The 27,941-nt window shown below is 37.6% G+C and overlaps 4 protein-coding genes across 7 annotated transcripts; 1 reads left to right on the forward strand and 3 right to left on the reverse strand.

Moving 5' to 3' along the window:
• Positions 1-43: 43 nt before the first annotated feature.
• On the reverse strand, positions 44-13,451 carry smu1b (SMU1 DNA replication regulator and spliceosomal factor b). Its single transcript, XM_056733204.1, has 13 exons — positions 13,157-13,451; positions 12,278-12,488; positions 12,058-12,210; positions 9,716-9,826; positions 9,503-9,580; positions 9,253-9,381; positions 8,801-8,920; positions 6,613-6,729; positions 5,343-5,470; positions 2,466-2,592; positions 2,219-2,386; positions 1,662-1,814; positions 44-970 (listed from the first exon to the last, which is right to left on the reverse strand). The coding sequence occupies exons 1-13, from the start codon at positions 13,180-13,182 to the stop codon at positions 872-874; spliced, it is 1,620 nt and encodes a 539-aa protein (XP_056589182.1). The 5' UTR covers positions 13,183-13,451; the 3' UTR covers positions 44-871.
• Positions 13,452-14,329: 878 nt separating this feature from the next.
• rps6 (ribosomal protein S6) lies at positions 14,330-17,864 on the reverse strand. The gene is made up of 6 exons (XM_056733305.1): positions 17,757-17,864; positions 17,179-17,310; positions 15,631-15,841; positions 15,206-15,352; positions 14,671-14,828; positions 14,330-14,465 (listed from the first exon to the last, which is right to left on the reverse strand). The coding sequence occupies exons 1-6, from the start codon at positions 17,760-17,762 to the stop codon at positions 14,370-14,372; spliced, it is 750 nt and encodes a 249-aa protein (XP_056589283.1). The 5' UTR covers positions 17,763-17,864; the 3' UTR covers positions 14,330-14,369.
• An 868-nt stretch (positions 17,865-18,732) lies between these two features.
• LOC130409392 (cerberus-like) lies at positions 18,733-19,731 on the reverse strand. The gene is made up of 2 exons (XM_056733344.1): positions 19,296-19,731; positions 18,733-19,053 (listed from the first exon to the last, which is right to left on the reverse strand). Exons 1-2 carry the CDS (start codon positions 19,686-19,688, stop codon positions 18,769-18,771), a joined length of 678 nt encoding a protein of 225 aa, XP_056589322.1. The 5' UTR covers positions 19,689-19,731; the 3' UTR covers positions 18,733-18,768.
• Positions 19,732-20,909: 1,178 nt separating this feature from the next.
• On the forward strand, positions 20,910-27,270 carry btr01 (bloodthirsty-related gene family, member 1). Of its 4 annotated transcripts, none has more exons than XM_056733151.1 (9): positions 20,910-20,960; positions 21,331-21,425; positions 23,664-24,318; positions 24,397-24,492; positions 24,577-24,810; positions 25,411-25,558; positions 25,778-25,807; positions 26,063-26,089; positions 26,197-27,270. In XM_056733151.1, exons 3-9 carry the CDS (start codon positions 23,671-23,673, stop codon positions 26,760-26,762), a joined length of 1,749 nt encoding a protein of 582 aa, XP_056589129.1. In that variant the 5' UTR covers positions 20,910-20,960; positions 21,331-21,425; positions 23,664-23,670; the 3' UTR covers positions 26,763-27,270. The 4 variants fall into 4 exon arrangements, with proteins under 4 accessions (XP_056589129.1, XP_056589147.1, XP_056589138.1 ...); XM_056733169.1 differs by having other exon boundaries at positions 20,937-20,960; positions 21,331-21,402; XM_056733160.1 differs by lacking the exon at positions 20,910-20,960 and having other exon boundaries at positions 21,316-21,425.
• Positions 27,271-27,941: the final 671 nt, after the last annotated feature.

Below are 27,941 nucleotides of genomic sequence, written 5' to 3' on the forward strand. Positions count from 1 at the left end.
TGTGATTCATGACACAAGACGTACAACTTTGCTGAAGATTTATTTCAGAAATCAAGCAATCGACACCAAAACCACACAATGATTGTTGTGGATTATTCATGTTTGAAATTTCATTAAACAGCAGCAATATCAGCACATTTATCAATACTGTAGGTCACTGAGATTTACAGTAAAGAAATCTGGTACCCATATTAAAAGAACCCTTGATAAAAAAGAATCTGTACTTTTTTAGAATATATAAACCACACGGATTACTTCCATACAGTATATTGCAATAACTGCATATGTATCACTTGCATGCAGTACAAGTAGTACAAGACGTACTCGGCCAAGTGTTAAAACACACCGAACCAAAAACAAGGTTGTTCCACGTGAATTCTATACATATCAGAATTCTAAATGTACACAAGTACAAATATGAGTCTCAATACAATGTGTATGTGTCCATGACGTGCAAGGTCACATTCTGAGCAAGTACACACTGCCGTTGGTTAAAATCTCAGAAATCACATACCGTCACGTATATGAAGATGTACATCTCCAAGAATGGTCGACAAAGAAAACAGTTGTTAGCTTTAAAAGGCATAAATCTTGCATGCAGGTATCATCACAGACAATACTACAAAGCCCTTAATGATAATAATAGATCAGTAAATTCATGCAGTTTTCAATGATGTCCACTTCCAAAACTAACATCTGAATCTGATGATCTTTTGGTACAGGGGGCAAAGTTTCAATGAAATTGTCAATGTGTCGTTTCTTTTTCCTAAAACACAGGTCAAGGGTTTAAAGCTTTAAAAAGAAGACCAATTTCACGGCAGACACATATGCCGGGGTAACACACATCCAGTTCATAGTATGAAGGAAGAAATCAGGGCTTCCAGAGTTTGAGCAGACCGTCTTCACTGTATGTGGCGATAAGATTTTGATGAGGGTGATGGGTTATGCCGATCACATCTTTTTCATGGACCTACGTGGGATGAACACAAATGTAAGAATTTATTGATTGTAACTGTGAGCATTTTTTAGCTGTTTTTAAATTAAACTATTTTTTTACTATAAGTCTATATATGAAGAGTTCTTTGCAAAACTCTGTTCAAAAATCATGTTTTTTTTTATTGTGCAATTAATATCAGTCAAACTGCAGTTTTGGTTAAGTAATAGTAACAAAAAATACAGCTAACACAATAAAACATGATAACATAATAGTTTCAAAACGCTTCATATACACATTATATTGTTTAGGGGAATATATCCCTAATACAATATTTGTACTGTATATACAGATTTATTAACATCTTGCATTTACCCCTAAACATACTTTTTATCTTAAAATATTAAAATCCATACAATAATAAGTTTATTATATTAAATAAACTGTTAAATATCAAAATAATATATATATAAGCTAGTAGCTACTACATAAAGTATGCTCAAAATATATCTGAACTTTGCTTAAGTAAACTTAATCAAATGAACTTGAAGTATACTTGTTTTTGTAGTCAGTTCTAGTCAAGCTATAATTTTTTTTTAAAAACTTTATCCTAAGAAAGGAAATGGAGCCTGCAAAATTGTGGCTCTATCAAACTTTGCCTAACTAAAGAACAGACTTTCAAGGTTGTATATCTCGATGCAGCATGTGCTGTGCGGGCGGACCGTACCGTGAGGGTTCTCTCCAGTTTGCCAGTGATGGTGCTGAAGCAGTAAAGCACATAGTCCTCTCCCACGCAATAGATCCACTCGCCACGCGGAGACAACGTGCAGCAGACAAACTCTGCCCCCTCTCTCACCCCCGAACAGAAACTCCTCATCACCTGCGAGAGAAGGGGAGGGGGTGGCATGAGCACACGCAGAAGAGGTTAAAGACACGCTCTGGAGAGAGCCAAAAACACATGCGACTGAGTCATCAGGCGAGTACAGAATCGAGTGGGTGAGGCAGACATAATACATCATCTGACAGCTTTAATATGCTCGAAGTGCTTGGATTATATGTGTTAAGCAAACCTTGCAAGGCACTTTAGAGGATTTAGCAAAGCCAATAATAGTACGGTGGTAATTATTATTATTATGTCACACGTACATCATAGCAAGCAAATCACGATTCATGGATGACGAAAATTACAAACCCTTTGGGTTTTTAAAAATAGAATGAACCCTTAATTAGGTGTCATAATCATTGTAATGTATTACATTTTTAGTAGTCACGTTTTGTTTTTACCTGGCCATGAATGTTCGTAACAACCACCGTGTTGGTTCTATTACACACCACAAAGTGATCCGGAGTTTTCGGGACGAGAATGACATTGTTAACCGTGATGTCCGTACCCTCGGGAATGGCGGGGGTTTTAATTGTATGGGTGCAATCCATTGTCTTCATGCTCCAGACCTGATAAAAAAGCCAGTAGAGATGATCTTTAGGTATAAAACGCACAATGTGTGGAAGGCCACAGGAAAAACACGCTTACCTTCACCGTCCCGTCTGCTGATGCACTAATGACATGCTGACCGTCATGTGAGAAGATAACATCGTTTACGTGAGCCTTGTGGCCTCTAAACTCCTTCAGCATTTTTCCTGATTTCAAGCCATGTAGTCTGATCAAATAAATTCAGAAAAAGAAATGAGTTCAATGAGAATTGCATTTTCTCATCCTCATGCGGTCCTGAACTGACTTTATGAGGGAATGACAACTGACACATAAATGATAAACAACCCAAACAAAACCAAACCAACCTTGATTTTATGAAGGAATGACAAGTGATTCCTAAAATCTAGACAAAACAAAGCAAAATGAAAGATGATTTAATAATTGAATGACCATGTTAACTAAAAGCTAAGTTAAAACTACACTTAAAAACATGAAAACTGGACTGAAATAAAAAGTAGACAAACAAACCAAACAAAACATGATTCCATAATGACAACGAATAACTGAAAACCAGACAAAACCAAACAAACATGATTTCATGAATGAATATAAACTAACAACTGAAGGCTAGACAAAACAAAAGGAAGTGCAATGGGTAACTAAAACCAAAACCAAACCAAACATGATTTCACGAGGGAATTGTGACATTTTGTCAAGCCTAGAACAAGCCTGTTGTGTCCGGTGCAGACACGCTGTGACAGATAGCTAAAAGCTAAACAAAACAAAGCAAAACATGATATCATGAGGGAATTGCAATGAATAACTAAAAGTTAAACAAAAACAAAACATGATTTCATAATGGAATAGTAACAGAAAACTAAAAACTGAACAAAACGTAATGAAACGAAACAAAACATGATTTCATAATGGAATAGTAACAGAAAACTAAAAACTGAACAAAAGGTAATGAAACGAAACAAAACATGATTTCATGAGAGAAAGGTGATAGATAACATAAAACAAACAAAAAAATGTTTCATGTGGGAATTGTGATGCATAACTAAAAACTAAACAAAAGCAAAACAAAATGCAAAACATGATTTCAGAAGGGAATAGTGACGGAAAACTAAAAGCTGCACAAAACGTAATGAACCTAAACAAAACATGATTTCATGAAGGCAAGGTGATAGATAACTAAAAACAAAATAAACAAAACATGATTTCATCAGGGAATTGTGACAGAAAACTAAAAACTGAACAAAACGTAATGAAACGAAACAAATCATGATTTCATGAGAGAAAGGTGATAGATAAAAAATTAAAAATACATGATTTCATGATGGCAAGTTGATAGATAACTAAAAACTAAACAAAAGCAAAACAAACCCAAACATAATTTTACGAAGAAATGAAACTCGACAACTAAAAAAACTAATATGACTTTGGGAATCAATCATCATAATAAACCAATTTCTATGCATATATCATCCACATCAAAATAGAAGCATATAGCAAAACAAACAAGCAACACAACCTTTGCCTGTAACTAGCAACGTGCATCTTATACTTTGTTTCCCATGCGCATGAAACTCCACCCACACGCACTGAATACGCACATGAACCCAGCAGTGACGCCTAGCCGCAGAACTACTGCAGTCAGGACCGAGAGAGAGAGAGAGAGAGAGACTTTGGGTCTGGGCATGTGATTGAATATGCTTAATTTAAGCTTTAAAATAATAATCTTTGCTATGCCATCTTTTAAAAAAAATACACAGTATAAAGCACATACAAAAAACACAACAACATCATCCTTAAAGCCACGCACGTGTCTGCCTCACACACTACAGCGAGCATAAATCCATTCTATTGCAAAAGGGGAGGGGCAACTGTTTATCAGTAAGGGGCCAATGGCATTCCCGCTTGATGTTTAGGCCCTTCCCTTCAACTACGGGGCTGGAATGACAAAACATCAGCCTCGGTCATGCCCTCTCTTTCCTGCCTGCATGGATAGCTGAGCACAAAACCGAAGCGCTATCGTTCTCTTTCTCTCTCTCTCTTATGCACGTGGACAATCATGCTTCTTTCCGCCCACACGAGAGCCTAAAATTGACATCCAGCCGTAGAAGAGCTGCAGTCAGGCCTGACAGAGAGAGAAAGAGAGTCTGGGCACGTGATGGAATTTTTCTAATGATGCTTTGCACCCAGAGCACGATTTTAAATCTCCTCCTCCAATTGCTGTCGACAGTAAAGTCACGGCAAAACTGTTCACCGAGATGCTTGCGCAGGACCTTATCATGATCCTTGAGCAGTGGCTCAAACTGGGGGAAATGGCGCCATGGGAGACCCCAAGATGGATCCGGCGGGGCACAGATTTTGTAGCATTTTATGAAATAAAGACATCTATAATAGATTTTATGCAATCAAATATAAGAAAAATAAGACCACCATCCAAAAGATGTTCCAGCATTGCGTAACTGAATGTGTTTTTGCTAATTCTAAGTTTAACATTATAAATGTTTATTTGGGGGGATCAATGCTCTCTGCACAGAGGGGCCTTACGAGAAAACTATGAGAACCACTTTCCTAGAGGGCCTGTCACACAAACGAGAGATGCTTAATAGCCGTTTGCACACAAAAGAAGATATTTTGAGAAATGTCTCAGCTGTTTTGTATCCATACATGGAAGTCAATGTTGTTTGTTTACCAACGTTCTTTTGTGTTCTGAAGATAAAAGAAAGGCATAGAGGTTTGAAATGACGAGGGGATTTATATTTCTGGGTGAACAATCCCTGTAACACACCTACAAAATAAAACTTTGATGCGAACAAAATGCTCAAGCTGCACAAGCTATGATCAAATTCAATATGAAAAGCAAGCGAATAGATATAAATTGTTTTTAAAAGCAGTGGAATGTTGTCAGATTTGCAAACAAAATGAGGCTTTAGGGTACTTTACAAATGTAATAAAATGTTAAACCTGATGAGCTGGTCAAAGGAGGCACTGAGCAGTTGACTGCTGTCTTTGTTGAAGCAGACGCAGGTCACTGCCTTCCCGTGAGCTCGCTCGAACTTTCGCAGACACTGGCCGTTCAAAATCCTCCAAACCTGGAATAACAAAGAGCTCATATCAGATATGAGCAAGATTCATTTTATCTGTGGTGATTGTGTGAAGGCCTAGCTGCTAATGCTATAGAGTGTGCGTCCGATGAAGCCGTCTATAATATTTTCCTATTCAGAAGATCACATGCTGCTTGTTCAACTGTGTGATTAAAAGCTATATTTTTAAGTGATTCGAGGGCTTTAATTAAGTTCAAACCCCTTGAGAATAAGGTCTCTTACAGTGTTGTTGAAATGCAGCAAACTAAACTGTTAAAAGGAATAATTAAAATTATAAACAACAGATACTGGAAATGATTGGAAACATACAAGACCTATAAACTTGTATATTAATAATTTCTATACAAATATTTTATTACAGGGCTTGTTGGAATGCTTGATTCTGATTGGCCAGTCGCGACATTTGAAGGTTCGTTATAATAATATTTTTTTCTCATGTGGCAAGTGGCCGTGTAATAAGCGCGATAATAAACAAGCAGCCGTCTGTTATCGCAAAATAACCCCTTCATTCTTCATGTGATACTGATTAGACTTTCGAGGCTTATTCTGCGTTAACAACCGGCTGCCTGAACATTATCCCTTTCATAATAACTGACGTAGCATTAATAACGTTATATAATATAATAATGTCTATAACGTTAAATACAGAAAATAACACAGTTTATTCTGAACTTGTGTGATAAAGTTTCACTTTTTAAAATTATTCAGATATATCGGCCAATAATCAGTATCAGTCGATAAACAAATTTTTCCGCAATTTGAACCGATATTTAAAACAGCCAACGATCAGGGCCGATATATCCTGTCAATAAAAAGAATACTGGAAAATGCAATGAATTTGTGCTCTGTATATATAAAATGTTAAGACACGACACCAGTTTGAAGTTCAATATTAATAGACATTATATAAAAGGATAACATTCAGAAAGTTAAGAAATATGGACTTAATCTTCAGAATCAGTATCAGCAGATATAACGCTGAATAATCGGCTATCGATAGAGAAATTTTGTATGTGTACCCTCCATTTGCATCATTATATTTATAGGACTTTGCTATTCTCTTTTATTGAAAACTGAAGCTGTGCACTAACTTATAAGCACTTCCATAAAGATTGATTTATAGAGGATACCTGTATATTTCCATCCTGAGCTCCAGCGGCGACCATGTCTGATTCGTGACTAACTGCCAGATACAGAACGGCCTCATCCATCATCATGAAATTGTCTTGGGCTTGGTATTTCAGATCCTTCTCGCACACAGACACAAAGGCAAACCATCACATTCAACACTATGTGTTAGATTTACGTATCATGAAAATCATTTTAAAAGGGTATAAATGAAAAAAGAGTCTTCTTGGCTCATATAGAAGAAGGAATTGTGGGTACACTTTCATACTGTATGTCTTGTACTTGATATGTTTTTTTCAATTCAACAAGGGGTGCGTTTCCCGAAAGCATCTTTAGCCAACTATGGTCGCAAGTTCTGTCGTTTCAGCATAGTTCAACAATTCAAGTGTTTACCGAAACTCTTATTCTAACGATCAATCGCAAGCAGCATCGAAAAGTTGGAACTAAAGCTGTGGTTAGAAGATTAGTTCCTTATTATTATGACATGTAGACGTACAATTCATCATGCTTTAAGCAAGCAACATGCAGTGCATTCTATATCCATCATCCTTAATATACAAATTCAACTTTACATCATGTGTGCCCTGCGATGGGTTGGCACTCCATCCAGGGTGTATCCTGCCTTGATGCCCGATGACTCCTGAGATAGGCACAGGCTCCCCGTGACCCGAGGTCGTTCGGATAAGCGGTAGAAAATGGAATGGAATGGAACTTTACATCATTTAGTTTGTCAAGCAAATTGAAGCGTTGTTTTTTTTATTGCACATGCACCTGGGCCCACGTGCTCTAGGACCCAGGGGAATCCCTGGGCGGAGTTAAGTAGAAGGAAACTTATGAATGAGTTAAATATCACGAAATAAAACAATAGCAAGCAAAAATACAATAACAAAAATAGTTTTAAGATGCAGTGTACGTTATTTACAGCAATAATATGACATTAAATCAATCTATACAGATTAATTAGAAGACGGTTTTACTCAACCAACTATGTGAGGTCATCAACTATGTTGTTGAACCAACGTCGTTCAAACGACAGATATGCGACAAAGTTATTAGATAGGTACCACCTCTCACGGCTTCATCTTTCACATCCATACGACACCCAACTAATACTCTTTTGTCCACTCTCTGACAACTAGTTACCCTCATGAATCTGAATCACAGCACACCCAGAACCCATCTCTGTCTGGATGAAGGCCCATTTATTAAGGCTAAAAATCATGGAAAACACCTGGCTGCAGTTCATGCCGTCCAAAAATAACGCCTGCCAACATTTGTCATTCTTTAAGCATCTCTCCCACAAAGAAAGCCTTTAAGTTTTTTCTTCTCCCACATGTACAGCACTGCTTGTTTAGCAGTTAACAGATAAGCGTGCTTGCTATCCTCTGATCACTAAATTATTCTGATGTGATAGACGTTCTGTTGTGAATATGCAAACGAGATGTCAGATTATTTTGTCATATTTTCAATTCCGTTTGTGTTCATTTAAGACTTGTCTTAGACTTTGTGTCGACTGATGCTTTTTGTTCTCAGATTTCTTATACATTTTTATTTATAGATCCACAAAAAAACTCCTTAAAGGAGCCCTAAACCCTTAAATTTATAAGACAAGCAGTTTAAGAAGTTTTACCTAAAATATTCAAGGTGTTTGAAATTTAGCGGCACCTAGTGGTGGGGTTGCGAATTGCAACCAACGGCTCACTTCACCCCTTCTTTTCACCGCACTAAGATGTCGTCACGTTTTCGCTTCTTTGCTAAAGGAGATAACATATTTACGAAACACGCTCTATGGAGCGGTTTAGGACTACTGTAGAAACAACACGCCTTGTGTAAACACACCCCTAGAAATCTACGTCAGTTTGTGGTATGATTTGACTAAGACCGCACAAATGTATACGCAATTAAGGTGGACATACCTGTCACTAAAATTGCTTAGGAACCTGATGTTCCAAATATAGTAAGAGGCGTTACATTTACGTCCCACACTTGTACTTTTCGACCAATCACTACGCACTAGTTAACTTGCCAATCATAGCACACCTAGCTTTTCAGAGCGATGAGCTTTGTTAAAAAATACACTAACATTCCATACCTTGAATGCAACCAGATCAGTTAGAAATACAATCAGATGTAGATGCAGCTTAAACATCTTTGTACTAATGGATTTCTTAAGACGTATTGTTTACTCACCTTCCGAATTTTACCCGTGCTGAAGTTCCAGACCTCAATGAAACCATCAACAGATCCAGTGATCAGGTACTGTCCATCAGGGGAGAAGCGTGCACACTCGACGTGGGATTTTGGCCCAAACTGTATCAGACACATACACACGTGTAAACAGATATCCAGTTCCCACGATATCTCTACATGCCTGAGGATGCTCAAGGTCATCTTAATAAAGGCACCTTTGCTTTGAGTCACTACTAGAAGCCAAACTTTTATTGACACTTTTCCAAGTGTCACAGTGTGCAAGGTAGAATAAGATCCTCGGGTCACAAAAGCAATTAAATGGGCATATGCTGAGGTGTTCATGTAGGACATTATGATAAACTGACTATTGATCCTAATGCAAATAGACATACTATAGCATCCACTACTTAGGACAGAAATTACACAAGATCACAATGTTGTGATTACTGAACCTTTATAAGGCGACTCAGCTGCGTCGGGAAGCGTTCTTCCTCCATGTCCTTCAATGCACCTTTGCCACGGAACAGTTCCAACGACATGCCTGGAGGTAAAAGTCCCTGATGCTGCTGCCACTTTAAAGACTAAACGGAAGAGACAGATAAGGACAGACAGAGACGGCTGGTGTTCAGTGGCGTAAATTATCAAGAATATAATATCATTCATGAACTCTATAATTATGCAAGTCCCATTGAATATTGTTACCAGCATTGCTAATGAGCCAAACTGCCTCAGTGCTTTGGTTTCCTGTAATCTGTAAAGAGCCCCTTCACATATACGACCCTATTCAGAGTAACACAAAGTCATATTTAATCACAATCTTTCATATAAATACTTGTAAAGTATAAACTGTAGGCAATGGGTTAAACATAAAAAGCTAAAATATTATTAATTTGAGATGGATCAGTGGGAACAAACCTGGCCCAGCAGAGCCATGAGACGTGAGGGTGGCACCAAACAGACCTCTCCTGCAAAAGCTTGAGCGATAGCCTGTCTGCGCTTCTCTTTGCTACTGCCCGCTGGATACGCCTGACGTCCAGTGATGAGAGAATAGACCTTATTATGTGAATACCCAGCTAACAAAAATACCCTCTGAGAATAACGTTTTGCAAACATTTCCGTTACGTTACAAAAATATTATGTCTTCACATTTTTCAATATTGCCCTAAGAACGTAAGAAAAATATTTTTTGAACATTTAGCAATGATAAATAGCTAATGTTGATAAACGTTACACCAAGAACAGTTTTTAGATAACATTTAGAGAAAGTTCCCCAGTTACTTGGTGACTATTTCACAAATATATTACACATTTAGTAACGTTATTGTCCCCCCAAAAATTCAACTAGAAAGGATTATTATAAATATCTCAAACTAAACTATAACACCGTGTCTAAACCAGATGCGGCGCGTTGCGACATTACAAATTACAATAGAATGCTTTAGAACCTATTGTCATTTTAAATTGTGTACACACTGGATGCGTCCGTTGAAGACAAGGTGTTAAACATTTAATAAAAACATTTATGTTAATTTAAATCAAATACAATTTAAGCCTTAATATTATATACAAAAAAATTGGAAATTTTCTTTTAGCAATGATCTATATTGATGTTAAGACTCTAAAATTATAAATATGAAATAAACTAAATGAAAAATATGATGGTTTATTTTTTAAACAATAATATGTCAAAACCACATAACAAAATTGCTAACAAATGTAACTAAATTTTTTTTTTTTTATGTTCTCTTAGCAATTATCTATATTGACATTAAGACACTAAAATTATAAAAACAAAATAAAATAAATAAAAAGATATATAACAAATAATAAAAGGTCAAAACTATGGAAGTAAATAAGAGACATAATGTTTTGAAATTTAACAGCCTATGAATACTTGATTTTGAATTATTTTACTTTGGAAACCATGTATCTGAATTTATTTGTTTCGAATTTACCTCTATGAAATTTAAATATGAAAATTCTTGATTTCCAATTTAAAAACCTGAATTTAATGCTCACAAATTGAGATACCAAAAAAATCAACTTACAGAATTTCAGATAAAATACATTCAGATTGATCAAATTTGATTGCTCTTATTCAGATCTCAAATTTAAAGTTAATACTTTTCAAGGAAAACATCTGTCTAATTCGACTGCTCAAATTCAGATCGAAAAATTCAAGTTAAATATTCACATGGTAACATCCGGGCTACCCAGGATAGGAAAAACAGTTGAGCCCAGAGCCCGTCTGTAATTGAACCGAACCATTGAACCGAACCATTGAACCGAACCATTGAACCGAACCATTGAACCGACGTCGGGCGGCCTATCAGAGCACGACAACCTGACTGTCTGTCATGATCCAAGAAGAGGCCAAGGCACGGATATTAAACCTGTTAAGAAGATGACTTCTAGGGAAAACGAAGGCGCTCCGGTAAGTTTGCTGTTTATGTACAATCAGACTCTACAGAACAAAAGTATGTTGTTGCTAATTATTTTTTTGAACTATTATTATTATTATTATTCGACCGACGTCGGTTCGGTTCATTGGTTCGGTTCATTGGTTCGGTTCAATAGTTCGGTTCAATTACAGACGGGCTCTGGGCTCAACTGTTTTTCCTATCCTGGGTAGCCCGGATGTTACCATGTGAATATTTAACTTGAATTTTTCGATCTGAATTTGAGCAGTCGAATTAGACAGATGTTTTCCTTGAAAAGTATTAACTTTAAATTTGAGATCTGAATAAGAGCAATCAAATTTGATCAATCTGAATGTATTTTATCTGAAATTCTGTAAGTTGATTTTTTTGGTATCTGAATTTGTGAGCATTAAATTCAGGTTTTTAAATTGGAAATCAAGAATTTTCATATTTAAATTTCATAGAGGTAAATTCGAAACAAATAAATTCAGATACATGGTTTCCAAAGTAAAATAATTCAAAATCAAGTATTCATAGGCTGTTAAATTTCAAAACATTATGTCTCTTATTTGCTTCCATACAAAACCACATAACAAAATTGCAAAAAAAATGTAACAAATTATTATAAAAATTAATACTCTAAAAATTGAATAGAACAACATTTAAAAAATATATATAATAATAATAAATAATACTTCTATATCACTCGCCATTTACGTCAATAATACTTGTGAATAATACAGGGCAAATTTCAATTTAAGTGCTTCCACAATAATCTTTTATAGTGTTTTATATTATTTACATTGTTTGTATGACACTAACAATCTAGACAGTTACCTTCTCTGAGTCAAAGTAAGGCGTGTTGAGAAGAGTCTCCGTGTGCGAGTAACGCTCAGGTTGTGTGTGCTTCAGCATGATCATGGGATCGGTTTGCTTCAGTAAACATTGGGCTGACCCTAGTTCTCCCAACTCGATCAATTCAAGTACAATCTACAAACACATCAACAAAACTGATGCACAGTTCATCACAACAGGTGATCTTGAGTCAACTACATACCTGTTCATAGAGATCAATGAGCAGTGTGTCAGGAAGTTTCAGGTATTGGATCGAGAGAAGCACTATGTCCCAGTGCCCGTTGGTGATGTCCGCAATGAAGCTGTCGATGCTGTCCACAGTGTGCAGGGACACGGTCGTCTCCTCTTGAAGCATCGCCAGCGTCCGGTGCAAATTATTCTCCTTCAGATACTGCATGATCAAGCGAATGACGCTGCAAAAGTGAGTGACACACGCAAATGAGTGAAATGCATGCGCAACGTAGCGATGTTTAATAAACACTTTATTATTTTCAGGATGTTTGTATTACCATGCTAACGTTAAATAGCGAAAAACTGTAGGCCTACTTTAGAGGTAATTGTAGTTTTAACTATAACCTACATTGCATAATCCTATACGATTGTTTTAAAGCATGTGCAATCCCCTGGGATCGAACCCACGACCATGCTCTTACCACTGAGCTACAGGAAAGCTACAATAAAACAAATTTACTACAATGTAACCATGTAGTGATCTCCAATGGAAAATTGTGATAGCTGTTTTTTGTGAAATTATAGAATTTAAAGTTAATCAATGGTTAATTTTGAGGGTTTCATAGATGTAAATGTTGATAGTTATAGGATTTAAATGGAAACCCGCATACTTGAGATGTTAATAATTCACCATGAACTTTTCATTGAAACACATCAATTGTAGCAAAAACAGCGGATTGCTATGAAGTTAAAACAAAATTAACGACATTAAACTACCAACACTACTGTACTTCTCGTAAAAACATTATAATCCACATGCATCATGTGCAACAGTAACGCATTTCTATTGTTGCGTCTGAAACACAAAAGCGTATAAAGAGTTGCGTTATTTCAGCAGTCAATGACTTACTCTGCAGATTGCACTTCAAGATCCATGACTGCGCGGATGTCGATGAAATCACCGTCTGGATGCGATGTGCCACATTCACCAGCGTTCTGTTGTGGTGGGCATCCGAAGCCACGTGAACGCCGCGCGGCCGTGACCGCCCAATACACGTGCCGTTGTATTTATTGCTCAGACGTGTGAAGGCACAGAAACCTCTCGCAAATTGTTGCGTATTTTCGAGAGGGCGGATAAATGGTGGAATTATAAGAAAATCCCGCAACGGTGACATCAGGTTAAGAGACAGTGAGGGGGTGCCCGGTGCTTCATTATGAACAGCAGCACAAAATGAAATAAAAATGATTCAGTTGGTGGGTGGAGGCGGGAATACAATGTGCACTTGTATTGATATTCATTGAATCAAGTAATAACGCATTCAACACCTACAAGCACTTGGTGATCTTATTTAACTTAAATCCCTTCATAAAACCGACATGGGATACTATTTTTGGAAGAAAAATGCAAAACACATGAGGTGTTGCCCCCTGCTGGTGGCATTGAGGGTTCTTTTATAAACACGTATGTTTCATTGGGTTATATTTTCCTGTAATCTATTTACAAGCATGCATGATGAACTAAATCAGTTTTATACATTCTCATTGGGATTAGATTAAAATGGAGTACATTAACATTAATAGTTTTGATAGTGTCACAGAACAAATTTTCAAGTATTTGGATCAAGATTTGTACACCCATACAAGATCCTTCCTTGTGCCTTTGGAGTATGGAAACATTATGCATATACTTAAACCACAGTTAACAATAAAAAAAGCTACTTTAAATAGTACAACACAAACCAAAGAGTAAGTTTGGTTTAGAAAGCCTACCAGAACATTTTAGACCATTAATATTGAACGATATAGGATTATTTTACAACAAACCATTTTAGGACATTCATTCTTGATTTTTTGTCTGTAGTTTTGTGGTTAATCTAGAAATCATTCGCGATCCTATATTAAATATTGCGTAGCGTATTTAAGAACCGGCAGGTTGAAATGAAGCAGTATCTGCTTTCACAGTTAAAATTTCTTCGACTTAAAAGCAAACTGCCTACGCATTAGATGTTACCACCTTGCCCTTTCTATACCACATTAGATTTTTATACTAAAATGCATGAAAATATGACGACAAAATAGAACGTTCATCCAAAACATTTCTTTTTATTTGTGAGGTACATGTCTCACTTCTGGCTAGACTCGGACTTAGATGTGGAGGCTCTCAGAGAGGACAGACGACGTCTCTTAGCAATCTGTTCTTGACGTTTCTCTTTGGCCTCCTGCAAAACAGAAAGAACAACCATAAGCTCTCTGAATTACACAGCTCATGTGGCTTTATTACGTCTACTGACATCCAACCACACAACCACATGTGGTTCTCTTCAAATTCACAGTTTTGGACTCGCTGCCATCTTGTTAAGACAAACTCCACTAAACAACACTATGTTAATCAGATTTTCCACAAAAGAAAAAACAGCTGTATACCTTCATCCTCTTGGCCAGCAGCTTGGCGTATTCTGCGGCCTCGTCCTTGTTCTTCAGTGTACGCTGCTTCTTCATAGCAATGCGTCTGCGCTTGTGCTGCAGCACACGTGGTGTTACCAGACGCTGAATCTTAGGGGCTTTGGTTCTGGGCTTCTTGCCTATCAGAGAAAAGCATTTAAACTTGGCTACATTGCAACCATGTAACTTTAGCATTTGTAACAGACAAAAGCTTGACCAAAACAAAGTTCGACTAAAACTAATACACTAATATTTGCAAAAAGTTTGACAGAGCAATGCAGTACAACCAGCCACCATGAATACGATCTGATTGTTATCCGTTAGCCACTCCACTGTTGCTTTGGCACCACACTGTCCCCCCTTTCAAGCTACTGACCAGCAAAAAAGGGTCTGCTGGAGTGCCGCATTAAGTGATTTGCTTGCGTAACAAGGCTTTGCGATTTAATAAAAGCCTTTCTGTAAACATTAAAGCACCTGCGACAGCTAATTGTACAATTCGTTAAAAACGTAGACAAACCTTCTTTAGTGAGGGGTCTTCTGACCACATACTGTCTGACATCATCCTCCTTGGACAGGTTGAAAAGCTTGCGGATCTTGCTAGCCCTCTTGGGTCCCAGTCGACGAGGGACGGTGGTATCAGTCAGTCCAGGAATGTCCTTCTCACCTGAAGGAAACAAAGATCAGAGATTTCATTTGTCTATCAAACTGTAGGAAAACAGTTATGGTATAAGGAAAGGTGAACTACAAAAATATAGTTTGACAGAGCAATGCAGTACAACCAGCAACTGTAATCATGACCAGGTTGTTATCCGATCGCAGCTCCACTATTGCTTTGGCACGACACTGTCCCCCCTTTGGAGCTACCAACCAGCCGGAAAGGGTCTGCGGTTGTGCCTTCATAAAACCAGCATGCCATTGCAAATAAAGGCAATTTACACTTACCCTTCCTGATGATGACCAAGTTAAGAACGCTGAGATTGGCGTCCACGATGCAGCCACGGACAGACTTGCGTTTGCGCTCACCGGTACGACGAGGGCGGTAGCAGGAGTGTCCCTTGCTGAGGAGAAGACGCACACGGCCGTGGGTCAGCACACCCTGTTTCATGGGGAAGCCCTGTTTGTCATTGCCTCCGCTGATGCGCACATAATAGCCCTACAAAAGAGAACAACAAGATCGTATTTTGTCAGTTTCATGATACTTTCCCATAGTGAATCCAGCAAAGACTGCGAGGTAAGCAATACAGGTCTCAGTGAGAAATATTTGAAATCACAAAATAAACAAATAAAATGCAACTATTTAATTGTGCGGCCGAGTTAGAGTGAAAGAAATTGTAGACTAAGGAGCGCATATAGCCACTGAAAATCAAGAATCAAGTTAACCATAATGGCCCATCATATTAAATTTAATGGGGGTTATGTAGTTAATGGCTACATGGAGCCTGGACCTACTAAAGAATACGACCACATAAGCCCAGTTCTATCATCCCTTCACTGGTTACCCTTTAAGTATCGTATTGACTTTAAAGTTCTTTTAATTACTTATAAAGCCCTAAACGGTTTACACCTACCTACATAAAAGAGCCCATCTTATTACAAGCCATCACACTCTCAAAGACTCAAAACTCTGGACTTTTGATAACACCTAAAATAACTAAATCCAGGGGGGTAGAGCTTTCTCAAAGGTAGATATTTGAGGGTCAGACACACTCTCCCAATTTAAATCTAGATAAAAGGTGCATATTTTCAGCCAAGCATTCACTTCATGGATATATGCTAAATAAATGAACAGCAGCTATGCTAATTATTCTTTTTTTGCCCTCCACCTCTGGATGCCCATACCGAGGAGTGGAGAGATAATGTCAGTAATAGATGAACATTATATGCTCATCCCTAACAAGAGATTACAGCTGGACATGCGGTGCCATCCTCCTGCGGACTGACTGACCATCCCAGCTCCAGCAATACCATCCACAAGCAAGATTAAAGACGGACTGGTCACATTAATGCTAAATTTGCATCACATGAAAGTAGTTTGAAATTATATCTGCATTCAGTTACATTATGGCATTATTATTTCCTGTCTTATAACATTCCTGTTGCCTGACAGCGATAAAAAAGCATTGTTTAGAGGAGATCTAGCCCTCCAGACTTCGACTGGTTTCTCACAAATTCTTTTTCTTTTTTTATTTACCATCAAAGTTTGGGTTTCTCGCCACAGGGCACTGTTGGCTGGCTTGCTCACTGGGAGCCTGCATTTATTAGATATTGCTTACTAAAATGATCTTTCTTGTTCTATAAACACCACGCACTGTGCTGTGTTTTACATAGTGTCTTTCTCCTGTAAACCTGCTTTGAAACAATCCACATTGTGAAAAGAGCTATATAAACAAAACTTAACTTGAGAAACACTGTTGTCGAAGTCAATTAAGACTTTGTATTGAAATGGTCCTTTAAAGTTCTTAACAACACATCATTCAGTACATGACTTACCTTCCACTCATCACCCAGAGAGTCTGCAGACACCTCTGTGGCCATACGCTTCTCATAGAAGATCCTCAGCTTGCGCTCATCGTCAACTTCTATAAGCTTTTGGCAGCCAGTGGCCGGGAACGAGATATTGAGCTAGTAGAAGAAGAAAAAAACATTTACTGCTGAGAAAGACAATGTCACGTTTACTTTAAATATTGTAGCACGTTTCTATTAGCTTAGCAACCGCTAATGCTATTACACGGACGGTAGCTTGCCACTCCTTACCGATGTCCTTTAACGTGTCCTTACATTGTAAATACATTTTACAATATCAGTGGCTAAATACCCTCTACTTGCGACAGATATAAACTCATGTAAGGAGTTCACGAAACGTCTATAACGGGCGCCGCCATGTTGCGGCACTTACACGGCAGCACTCAAGTCAAGAAAATCAACGTCCATCCATCATATTTAACTGCCCTTACTCTCCTTACACGAAAACATCGTGCTGTTGTGAAAGCATTAAATGCAACTCTTTAGATATTTCGAGTACTTTGTATAGATTAAAGCTAAGAAAATCACTATTTCTGCCTGCCTACCTTCATTATGGAGGACTTTCTCGCTTGGAGTCCACCACCGAAAAGAGGCCGGATATCCGCCTCAAACTCTCACATAGGCGTCAAAGGTATCGCGAGATTACGTGTTGATCATGGACGCTGGCCTGTGATTCATGGATATTTGCGGCCACAAAATATAAATTTATTCTGAAATGCTTAGAATGGTTACAGACTGTAGACAATATAAATGTAGGGAAGTTTGATCGTTTTATAAATTGCCAAAATTTGGATACAAACGTGTCTGTGTCATATGGTTACGTTACCTTTCACATCAAATCAAATTTTATTTCCATTATAGGTTTGTCATGTTTTTACACCAAACCGAAAAAAGCGCAACAATAGCTTATATATCTTTCAAGTTTTATTATTTTTATCAACGCATTTATTATGCTGTTTTATAATTAATAAATATGAAATATTCATTTATAAATATTAATAAATATTACAGACAACTGTTAATAAATAGCACAATAATTATTTGATCACAGTTTCGTGGTTTTTGATTTGTGGACCTATCGATATGCATATGTAGATTAAACTAGGCATGTCAAAAATAATTTCAGATCTCATTTTATAAATCACATGACATTTGTATAAGTCTCGTATTTATGGTTAAGGAAGACATTTTTATGAACCGACTAATGATTTTGACAATGAAAGTTTACTTCTCCTACAAGTAAACTCCGTTTTTAACTTTTTCCCACTTTCCTTTGTGATTTTTATTCAAAATCTTTCACTTAATATAGTTTTTATATCCAGGGTAACATTAAGCAAATATTAAGACGTCACAACAGTCTATTTTAAAGCTACTTTGTCAATACAGACGTATTGTGGTATTATAGTGTAATAGGCTGCAAATGCGTTTCATGCCATCCCAACGATATTAACTCATTCAGACATCAATTTACGTATAATGCAAGTACACACAAAATGACAGTACTTTATTTTTACTCTCATGCAGACATAAATGATGATAATCCAATAACAAATGTGATCATTTATCAGATTGAATGGTATAGTCAACGCGTGGGTCAACCAGCACTGGGCCGTTGTGATGCGACTCCTGTTCTTCTGTTGTTTCGCAGCGACAGTTTTCTATCAAAGTAACGACTTTAATAACTTCTGTGTTGTCCACGCATGTCAGTGTTACAGTCTTGGAAGCAATGATAACCGGTGAGCAAACAGGACAAGGAGAACTTCCGTCTTCCGTCATGGCGCATTTTCCGAAACAAACGTTGTTTTTTATCTCCAATGTCTCACAGTTTTCGTGGGAGATCCTCTGTGGAACAGAAATGTGTAAATTTACTGTTTTATTATATCTGGGTAGCCCTCGGTGTTCATACTACAAGAAACTACAAGAAACGTTTTTCAATTAGTGTGTGTATGGGTGGGTCATGGGTTCGAACCCCAGAGGACACGCATGTAAAAAAACTCTCACAAATGCAAAAAACATATTGAATGCAAAACTTTATTTGTTTTTACTATTAAGCTAAGATAGGCTACTAAACGCACAGTTCTTACCTGAGAGTACGTAAGCGCGCGACACTTTTCCTGACGGACCTCGACGTTCCTGATGGGCAGGACGTATCTGTCAGATTTCCCACGGAACAAGAACGCATTCCAGAAACCCTTCGCGTTTCTGGAGGATGACTTGTGGCCTAAATTCACGACTGGATGGCTGACGTCATTGGCACCGGCACCGGCCTGCAAGATTGCGTGCGACGGTTCGTTTGCATTGTCTTGCGTTGGATTTCCCAACTTCTCCGCACTTCTCGGATGTTCAATCGTGCTGCCATCGTTTGCATCGGACAGTGAACTTTCACCAGATCCGCTTATGCTTGAATGAACTTGAAAGAAATGTCCGAATACCTGCATTTGTATGCATACAATTAAAATGAAATGAACGGGAATCATGTTGTCCGTGCAGACGGAGAGAACGCAGATGAAATGCAGGTTTGGTGCAGGTAGCGTTTGCTCTAAAGGTGTGAAAACTTAACAAATGTTACAGACAACAGCTGTTGCGCAAATACATCAAAGAAGCAACATCAAACCTATTTGGTCATTTGATGTTGGTTTCTGGTCGTATGTGGTGTTTTACACGTAAAATGTCCTTGTAGAACATATAGTGGAGGTTATTTGGACAGTGTTTAACTTAAACAGGACTAGACCTTAGTTAAATTAGGACATTTAAGTTGTTTTTAAAAAGTTATTTTACAAAAAACATCATATGCATCTTCAGAAAAAACAATCAGACCGATCTCTTTAAGATAAGTCAGTGTTAAGTGTTTTCTATCGAAACACCTCTAAAACTTAAGTTAGTCTGTGACTAGGCTTATGCCCTGTCCTGGAAACTACCCCATAGGGTTTATATCCCAGGGCATGTAATGTTTAGAATAAAAATATAAAACCCACCAGAGCTCACGTGGCCTCTTGAGCTGAATGGAAAAAGACGAATGAAAATACATTTTAAGATTCTAACTCCTAACTTTGTCATATGTACTTTGGTACAGAAAAAAGTAGGAAGATGGGATAGAGGGCCAACAAACAATAAACCCAAAGACAATAAAATATTTAAAATGTTATAAAAGTGCAAAACTAAACACTATTAAATAAAAATACACCATGGCAAAAGGTCAATTATATGATTGTTTTAATATCGCATCAAGGTTAAATTGGTAATTCTCAACACTGATTCAACATTAGATGATTTATCTTGGCTAGGTGAAAAAAAGATTTGTTATTAAATATATTCTGAGTTTAATGTGATGACGATAAATTGATAGTAGTGTTAAAGTGTCAGCACTCTATCATGAATAAATCTCCCATATTTTCATTTTATATGAAGTTTTAAGTTTGCTTTGTTGTTTTGGTCAGTCTGTGAAAATGTTATATATTTATAAAAATGTAAATGCTTAAACTCAGTGAATGATTTCAGGCAGTACAGTACGTTCAGGCAAAGAAAATTACCTCATCTTCTCTCTGTTTACATGTAAACATCATAGCAGTGAGCGACAAATGTTTTAAAACATTTTAAACATTCACTACTTGTTGTGTTGCGTGCAAGTGACGCAACCTCCATTGATTACGTCCCTGTGGCAGTGTGTGCAATCTTTGCTTGTCATTGTTCATCACCCAACATGAACGAAGACTGCTTCTAAGATGAATCAGATTGTTCTTCATCAGCAGGTAAAGTGTATACAGCATAGAGTATATCTGCGTTTGTCAAGTACTCTATACTAAGTGAACAACTGTATCATTGTAACCATTATTTGTGACTTTATATGTCTTTGATCGAGCAGTGGTTGGTGGTTTTCGCTACAGTTGTTCTTATTATTTGTTATGTTGTCAGTCTCAAGTATTGCAAAATAATCTCACAGTTGTCACCTAATTGTTATGAGATGTTGTGTGTGTGTCAGTTCTGACACGTTTGTTATGTGAATGAAACTGAGAGTGAATAATAGAACTCTACACCTGTCCGACTGGTCGGATCGGCACAGGTGTGTGCACTGACTGTATGGCTGCGTGTTTGATGGAATGTAGACACGCCTGTTTGCAGGAAGTCTCCATTGAGCAGCACTGAACACAGGCAAAAAAACAAACAGCTGGGAAGAGAAAGGACGAACCGGAGGTTAGTTCTGAATATCTGTGCAGGTAAATGTTCCCCTTTATATTAGTTTATTATAATCATCTGTGTGAATGTGTTTATGCAAGATTGCTTTCTACATTTTGGTGCCATTAGTGTAAATGATCTGTGATTCTTGTTACTTTACTGCTATTTCACATTATGGAAAAGACAAATGTGGATATGTTCTAGTAGAATGAATGTTTTTGGCTTTTACATTGTGGTATATTTAGCTTTTTAATTCATTTTTACTCTTAAAAAGCATATAAAGTGCATGGTTTAAGTGAGCTGGCTGCTCCTAGTTTAGGTTTACGGATAGTTATATTATGAAGCTGGTCTGACTTCATTCCACCATTTCGCTTACCAATGGAATAGAGTAACTGAAAATTGTGACTCGCCATTTTACACTAGTTCTTTTAACATGACCAATATTTGGCTGTAATTTACTGAAAGCACATTGAATGTACAACAGTTGAATTAAAATGACGATATTCACTTAAAATGTACTACAGTAGTGGCCAAAAGGGATGTCCAACTTTGAAAGTCTCATCTTTGCTCTTTGTTTGAATACAGGATAAAAAATGTTTTTAATACATTGTACGCATGTTGCATGTTTGGAGTGAATTGAAACTTAGCTTTGAGAAGAATTTAAGGAGGCTTGGTAAAAAAGACACTATGCGTGCACAAAGCTTATTGAGTCAGGGAATGACTAGATAATACACGGACCATAATTATAAGCGCTACACTTTTGTTTTTGCCCTCATTTTTTATGAGCTAAACTCAACGATCTAAGACTTTTTCTATGTGCACAAAAGGCCTATTTCTATTTCTAAGTATTGTTCACAAATCTGTCTAAATCTGTGTTAGTGAGTACTTCTCCTGTGCCAAGTTACTTCTTCCACCTCACTGGTGTGGCATATCAAAATGTTGATTAGACAGCATGATTATTGCACAGGTGTGCCTTATGCTGGCCAAAATAAAACGGCACTCTAAAATGTGCAGTTTACTGCATTGAGCGGGTCTGGTCCAAACACAGTGTTCAGTGAAAACAGGGATTCATGAAGAGAAGAGAAGAGAACACCTCTCCAAAATGCCAGACACCATCAAATGTGAGCATTTGCCCACTCAAGTCAGTTATGATGACAAACTGCAGTCAGGTTGAGACACCGATGAGGCCAAAGAACATGCAGTTGAGCTTCCCTGAGACGGTTTCTGACAGTTTATGCAGAAATTCTTTCAGATTGTTGCAGCAGCCAATTGCACACTCCCTATAAACTTGCAACACCTATGGCATTGTGCTCTGTGATAAAACTGAACATTTTAGGGAGGCCTTTTATTGTGGCCAGCCTAAGGCACACCTGTGCAATAATCATGCTGTCTAATCAGCATCTTGATATGCCACACCTGTGAGGTGGGTGGATATTTGAGAGAAATAGTCATTTGCGTACATAGAAAAAGTCTTAGATCTTTGAGTTCAGCTCATAAAAAATGGGGGCAAAAACAAGCGTTACATTTATAATTTAGGAAAGTAATAGGAACAAAATAAATAACAAAATTGTAGTTGATGCATGCTCAATTTCCTGCAATCTGTTTTTTTCCATGCTTTTTTTTGCTGATTTGCAGTAGTCAAAAAGTCCCGAAGTGTATAGTTTTTTTGTCCATTTTCTACGATACACATCATATTTTTATGGTTTAATCGAGCCTTAATGGGCTTTTAAAGCAACATCAATGTTCAAAAGTTTACGATTACATTTTTATTCCTTATTAATATTTTTCTAGATTAAAGAATAAAAAAAATCTAAATCAAATGACGATGAGAATTTTGACCAAAGAAAACTAAAAAAACAAAGCAGTGTTATATTGTAGTGTCTTCGAAGTAGCTAACATTTGCCTTGAATTTGCAGAATTGGCTTTTTTTGTATTGAAGTAGAATGTTGGGCTGACTTTTCCTCCTTATTTAGTCCAAATAATCATATTTCCAAAAGTAAAAAAAATTTTGATGAAAGAAGTTTGTTTGATGTATGTTTTCACCGTTCTATTTTAGTCTACAATAAGAATTTCAAGTATATAAGCAAAAGCATCAGACGATTTTTCAGATCACAAAATACATTTCAGTCAAGTGATCCTAAACTTCTTAGCGTTGGTGTATTTTAACCAGAATATGTGCAATATTAGTTGATGCTTATTTGGAATATTTTATTTTTGTCCACCTTTTAAATCCACCTATAAAACTAAGTCTCCCTTTCATTTTTTTTCCAATATGCTAGACACACCATGTCCCTTCCTGCCGAATTCCTGTCCGAGGAGCAGCTGTCCTGCTCTATTTGCTTAGACATCTTCATCAATCCCGTCTCCACTCCCTGCGGCCACAGCTTTTGCCTCGTGTGCATCACCTCCTATTGGGAGGGCCAGAGCAAGACCTGCCTGTGTCCTCTATGCAAGGAGAACTTCCGCAAGCGTCCTGAGCTCCACATCAACCACACTCTAAAGGAGATCACCGAGCAGTTTAAACGCATGGCCGAGACTTCCGTGAGTCCTAGGAATGTGTCCGGAGACTACCTGGGAGCCCAGTTCCCTCAGCCGAAGCTCGCGGGACAGTTCCCACCACAGGAGTTTTCCGAACAGCTGATGAAAGAGATGAAGAACCGCATTCAAAGGTCCGCATCAAGCGAGCTTTTGCCACCTCACCAGCTGTCGGAGGCATCGAATGATGCTCCTTCTCCTTCTGGGATGATTAAAAGGTGTTATAGCGTGAGTGGTACCGATGGAGGGGGTTCAGATGGACAACAGTGTCCCAAACATGGACAGTGTTTGGAACTGTTCTGCAAGACAGACCAGTCGTGCATTTGTACTGTATGTGCCGAGACAGAACATCAGGGGCATTCTGTGGGCCCGGCAAAGAGAGAGATAAATATTAAGAAGGTAAATGGGAAAATGTTACAGTGTGGATGCCAATACAATGTGTTAAGGTCCCTGTTAATACTGTGTATTTCTAAACAGTCTCAGTTGCGTATTATGGAGGTGGAGCTTCAAGGTCTGATCACAGTCAGAGAGAAGAAGATTACGGAGATCCGATCATCGCTCTCTGAAATTCAAGTGTGTGCCTCTTTGTCATACTAATGTTGCATTTTAAGCATTACTTCATCGCAATTTGACTAATTCTCACTTGTTTGCTTTTAGGCGATTGCAGATCAAGAGATAGCAGGTACTGTGAGTACGTTCAGCGAGTTAATGAGCGCCGTGGAGAGGTCCCAGGCCGAGCTTCTGGAGGTGGTGGAGATGGGACGCCGAGCAGCAGAGCTCCGCTCTCAGGCCTTCATACGAGACCTGGAGATGGAGATCGCCAATTTGAGAAAAAGAAGCAGCAATCTCAGTCAGCTCGTGCAGTCTCAAGATCATTTCACTTTCTTTAAGGTTGACTTTTGTCTTATTTTTTCAGTCAGGACCGCTTTTGCCTGATGTATATTTTTATTGTTTTCAATAGTGATGGCGGTATAAGTGGAAAAAAGTGCCCTATGACACTTAAATGAACATAGTTTTCATACACTAATTTTGTAATTAATATACAAAATGTTCACCCAGAAATAAAACGTTCGTCATCATTTATTTACCCCCGTATTGTTGTAAACCTAAACCTGCATGACTCAAAAGAAGATATATCTCATTGGTTGGGTCTTATTCAGGGAAGTCAATGGGGGCAAATGTTGTTTGATAAGCTCTTTCAAAATATATTTTTGTGTGTTCTTTAGAGGAAATAAAACCATACAGGTTTGAAATGACTGAGGGGGAGAAAATAATAAAATTTAATTTTTGGGTGAACTATCCCTTTAAAAACATTCAAGTGTACTCAACAGTGCAATTTGAGACAAAAAAAACTTTACTGCATATTAAGTACAAAATGAATATGTGAAAATAGACATTCTTGTGTACTTAGTTTGAAACATTATAGTCCAATGTGTAATCCAATATTTCATCTTTGCTATACTCATATCCTCTGTTCCTATGTGTTCTTAGACCTACCCAGCTTATAGTAGTTTACCTGCGACCAAGAACTGGACAGACGTGGCCTTGACCCCTGACCCCACCGCAGGAGCTGTTCTGAGAAATGTCACTCAGGTGGTGAGAGAGATTCAAGAAAGTATGAAGAAACTGCCAGAGATCTGTAAGAAAGTGATTATCTTATATCTCTTGTACATTAGGCCTAATCAGCCGATATTATCAATAAACCGCAGCAACTTCTTTACATTTCAGAAGCCAAACTTCAATTTACGTTTGTTCATTTAGCGAACACTTTTATACAAAATGATCTAAAAATGATGTAGAACTTTGCATTATTTTTTTTAATTGTTCAAATTTTGCTCTCTCTGGTTCTTGCCGTTAGGTTTGAACACAGAAAACTCACTGGAATCAAGTAAGTTTCTTTTTTTAAGTCTACTTTCTTTTGATTCTGATAACAGCTTACCTATATAATAAATAGGATAAAGTAAAACACGCACAAGCACAAAAAAAAATTATTATACAAGAAAAGGCTATTTCGTAATAGAAGCGTAATGTAATTCGATTACATATTTACTGGATGTACTTACATAGAAGATCTAAACTTAAGAGTGTTGTCAACAGTTTTATATTGTTTATCATAACATAATATATTGTTCTCTGCATTTAGAGCTGTGGAGACTGCAGGAATATGCCAGTGAGAGATTTTTTTATTATGCAAATGAATCCACATTTTTATTATGCAAATTAAACTTAAATGATTAAAAATGCCTTGCAAACTTCTCTTCCTTTCCTTCCTTTCAGTGGACGTGACCCTAGATCGAGATTCAGCCCATCCGCGCCTAATCCTCTCTGAGGACGGTAAACAGGTGCGCTGCAGTGACCGCTACCAAAACGTGCCGGACACAGCGGAGCGCTTTGATCGCGTGGTGTGCGTTCTCGGTCGCCCAGGTTTCAACTCTGGCCGCCATTACTGGTTGGTCCATGTGGGTGAGAAGACGGACTGGGATCTGGGAGTGGCCAGCCATTTTATTAACAGAAAAGGAAAAATAGCAGCCAAACCTGCAAATGGATTTTGGTTTCTAAGTCTACGTGACAAGCACGAATACGTCTTTCGTGCTGAACAATCTACTACTATATCCCTGCAACAAAAACCCCAAACCATCGGGGTGTTCGTGGATTACGAAAAAGGCCAAGTGTCTTTTTATAATGCAGATACAAGGTCATTGATTTTCACCTTCACAGGCACATTTGTAAGCGTTTTGTATCCTTTCTTTAGCCCGTGCACCAACAAATCTGGTAAAAATGAAGCACCTCTCATCATATGTCCTGCCGGCTCTGCCGAAAGAAGTTGGCTGACTGAAAAATAATAAAATATAGTGTGGGGTATCTTGTGTGCTGCACTCTTAAAAAAGGGTGCTTCAAAAGGTTATTTGATGCCATAGAAGAACCATTTTTGTTTCCACAAAGAACCATTCAGTAAAAGGTTCTTAAAGGAACCATATCTTTCTTACTTTTATAATCTACAGAACCTTTTTTCGCCACAATGAACCTTTTTTGATACAGATGTTAAAGGTTCTTTATGGAACCCAAAAGGTTATATGGCATCAAATAAACTTTTGAAGCACCCTTTTTTTAAGAGTGTATGCCATAAAATGTAAAAGTGGGCTAGTCTTTTTAAAATTCGGTAGGGTTGGAAGGGGCAATTGTTTTACATAAAAATATGTAAGTTTTGATTTGTTTGATGTTGACGCAAAAATGAAAAAAAAAAACTGTCAGCCGCAGATGTAAGTATGATTTTGAGCGCTGACTGCAAAATGAGCTCTGTACGTTTGTGTATTATGGTAAAAGAAAAAATAAATGTAACTACATATACAACTTCTGTTTTTCATCCTTTCTTATGAATTGTTTAATTCTCCTCTGCTGAAAACATATGATACAAATCCTAAAGGGTTCCATTACGAATACCACTAAGCCAGACAACGTTTTACCAACAGATCCCAACACAATTATAACCATCCTATTATAACCCTTGAATCCATTCTGATTTCTATTGCTTTTTTCAGAAGGGACCTGTAGTCCTTGATGTTTCCAGTAGCTTATTATTAAACTGTATTGTGCTTGAGACATCTATATTGGATCTACTGAATCCACGGAGGGCCACCAGATTATGAGAGCCATTGAAAACTTCACTCTTTAAACACAAAAAGAGCAAGAGAGAGAAAGAGACTTTTAACACACTTTATTAAACCCTCTGAAAACAAACAGCACATAATACCCCACGCAAATCACATTGCATATATATATATATAATACATATATATAATAACTGAACAACATTCACGTTTTGCCCTTCAACGGCCTTCAGTGCTAACTCCCAAATGACTAGTCTGGCTCGTCCGATTATGGAATTTGCTACAGCAACTTGCTGTCTGTGTGATTTTGAATACTTGCAACCGTAGACAGAAAGTGTCTTGTTGAAAACAAAACCCAAATCCCAGGGTAACCATGCAAGCAATGTAAATAACTGATGCAACCTAAAACACTGG

Source organism: Triplophysa dalaica, chromosome 2 (genome assembly GCF_015846415.1).
Source record: "Triplophysa dalaica isolate WHDGS20190420 chromosome 2, ASM1584641v1, whole genome shotgun sequence".
Lineage (NCBI taxonomy): Eukaryota > Metazoa > Chordata > Actinopteri > Cypriniformes > Nemacheilidae > Triplophysa > Triplophysa dalaica.

Bases quoted from the DNA above. Each gene is read 5' to 3' on its own strand.
- smu1b (XM_056733204.1), bottom strand. From the start codon at position 13,182: ATGGATCTTGAAGTGCAATCTGCAGA. The intron at 5,471-6,612 runs GTATCCTCTATA...TTGTTATTCCAG, and splicing joins CTCAGGATGGAAATATACAG to GTTTGGAGGATTTTGAACGG. The intron at 2,593-5,342 runs GTTTAACATTTT...TTATTTGATCAG, and splicing joins TCCTTTGACCAGCTCATCAG to ACTACATGGCTTGAAATCAG.
- rps6 (XM_056733305.1), bottom strand. The intron at 15,842-17,178 runs GTAAGTCATGTA...TCTCTTTTGTAG, and splicing joins CTCTGGGTGATGAGTGGAAG to GGCTATTATGTGCGCATCAG. The intron at 14,829-15,205 runs GTTTGTCTACGT...TTTCTCTGATAG, and splicing joins AAGACCCCTCACTAAAGAAG to GCAAGAAGCCCAGAACCAAA.
- LOC130409392 (XM_056733344.1), bottom strand. From the start codon at position 19,688: ATGATTCCCGTTCATTTCATTTTAATTGTATGCATACAAATGCAGGTA. The intron at 19,054-19,295 runs GTAAGAACTGTG...TCTGTTCCACAG, and splicing joins GCGCGCTTACGTACTCTCAG to AGGATCTCCCACGAAAACTG.
- btr01 (XM_056733151.1), top strand. From the start codon at position 23,671: ATGTCCCTTCCTGCCGAATTCCTGTCCGAGGAGCAGCTGTCCTGCTCT. The intron at 24,493-24,576 runs GTGTGTGCCTCT...GTTTGCTTTTAG, and splicing joins CATCGCTCTCTGAAATTCAA to GCGATTGCAGATCAAGAGAT. The intron at 25,559-25,777 runs GTAAGAAAGTGA...TCTTGCCGTTAG, and splicing joins GAAGAAACTGCCAGAGATCT to GTTTGAACACAGAAAACTCA.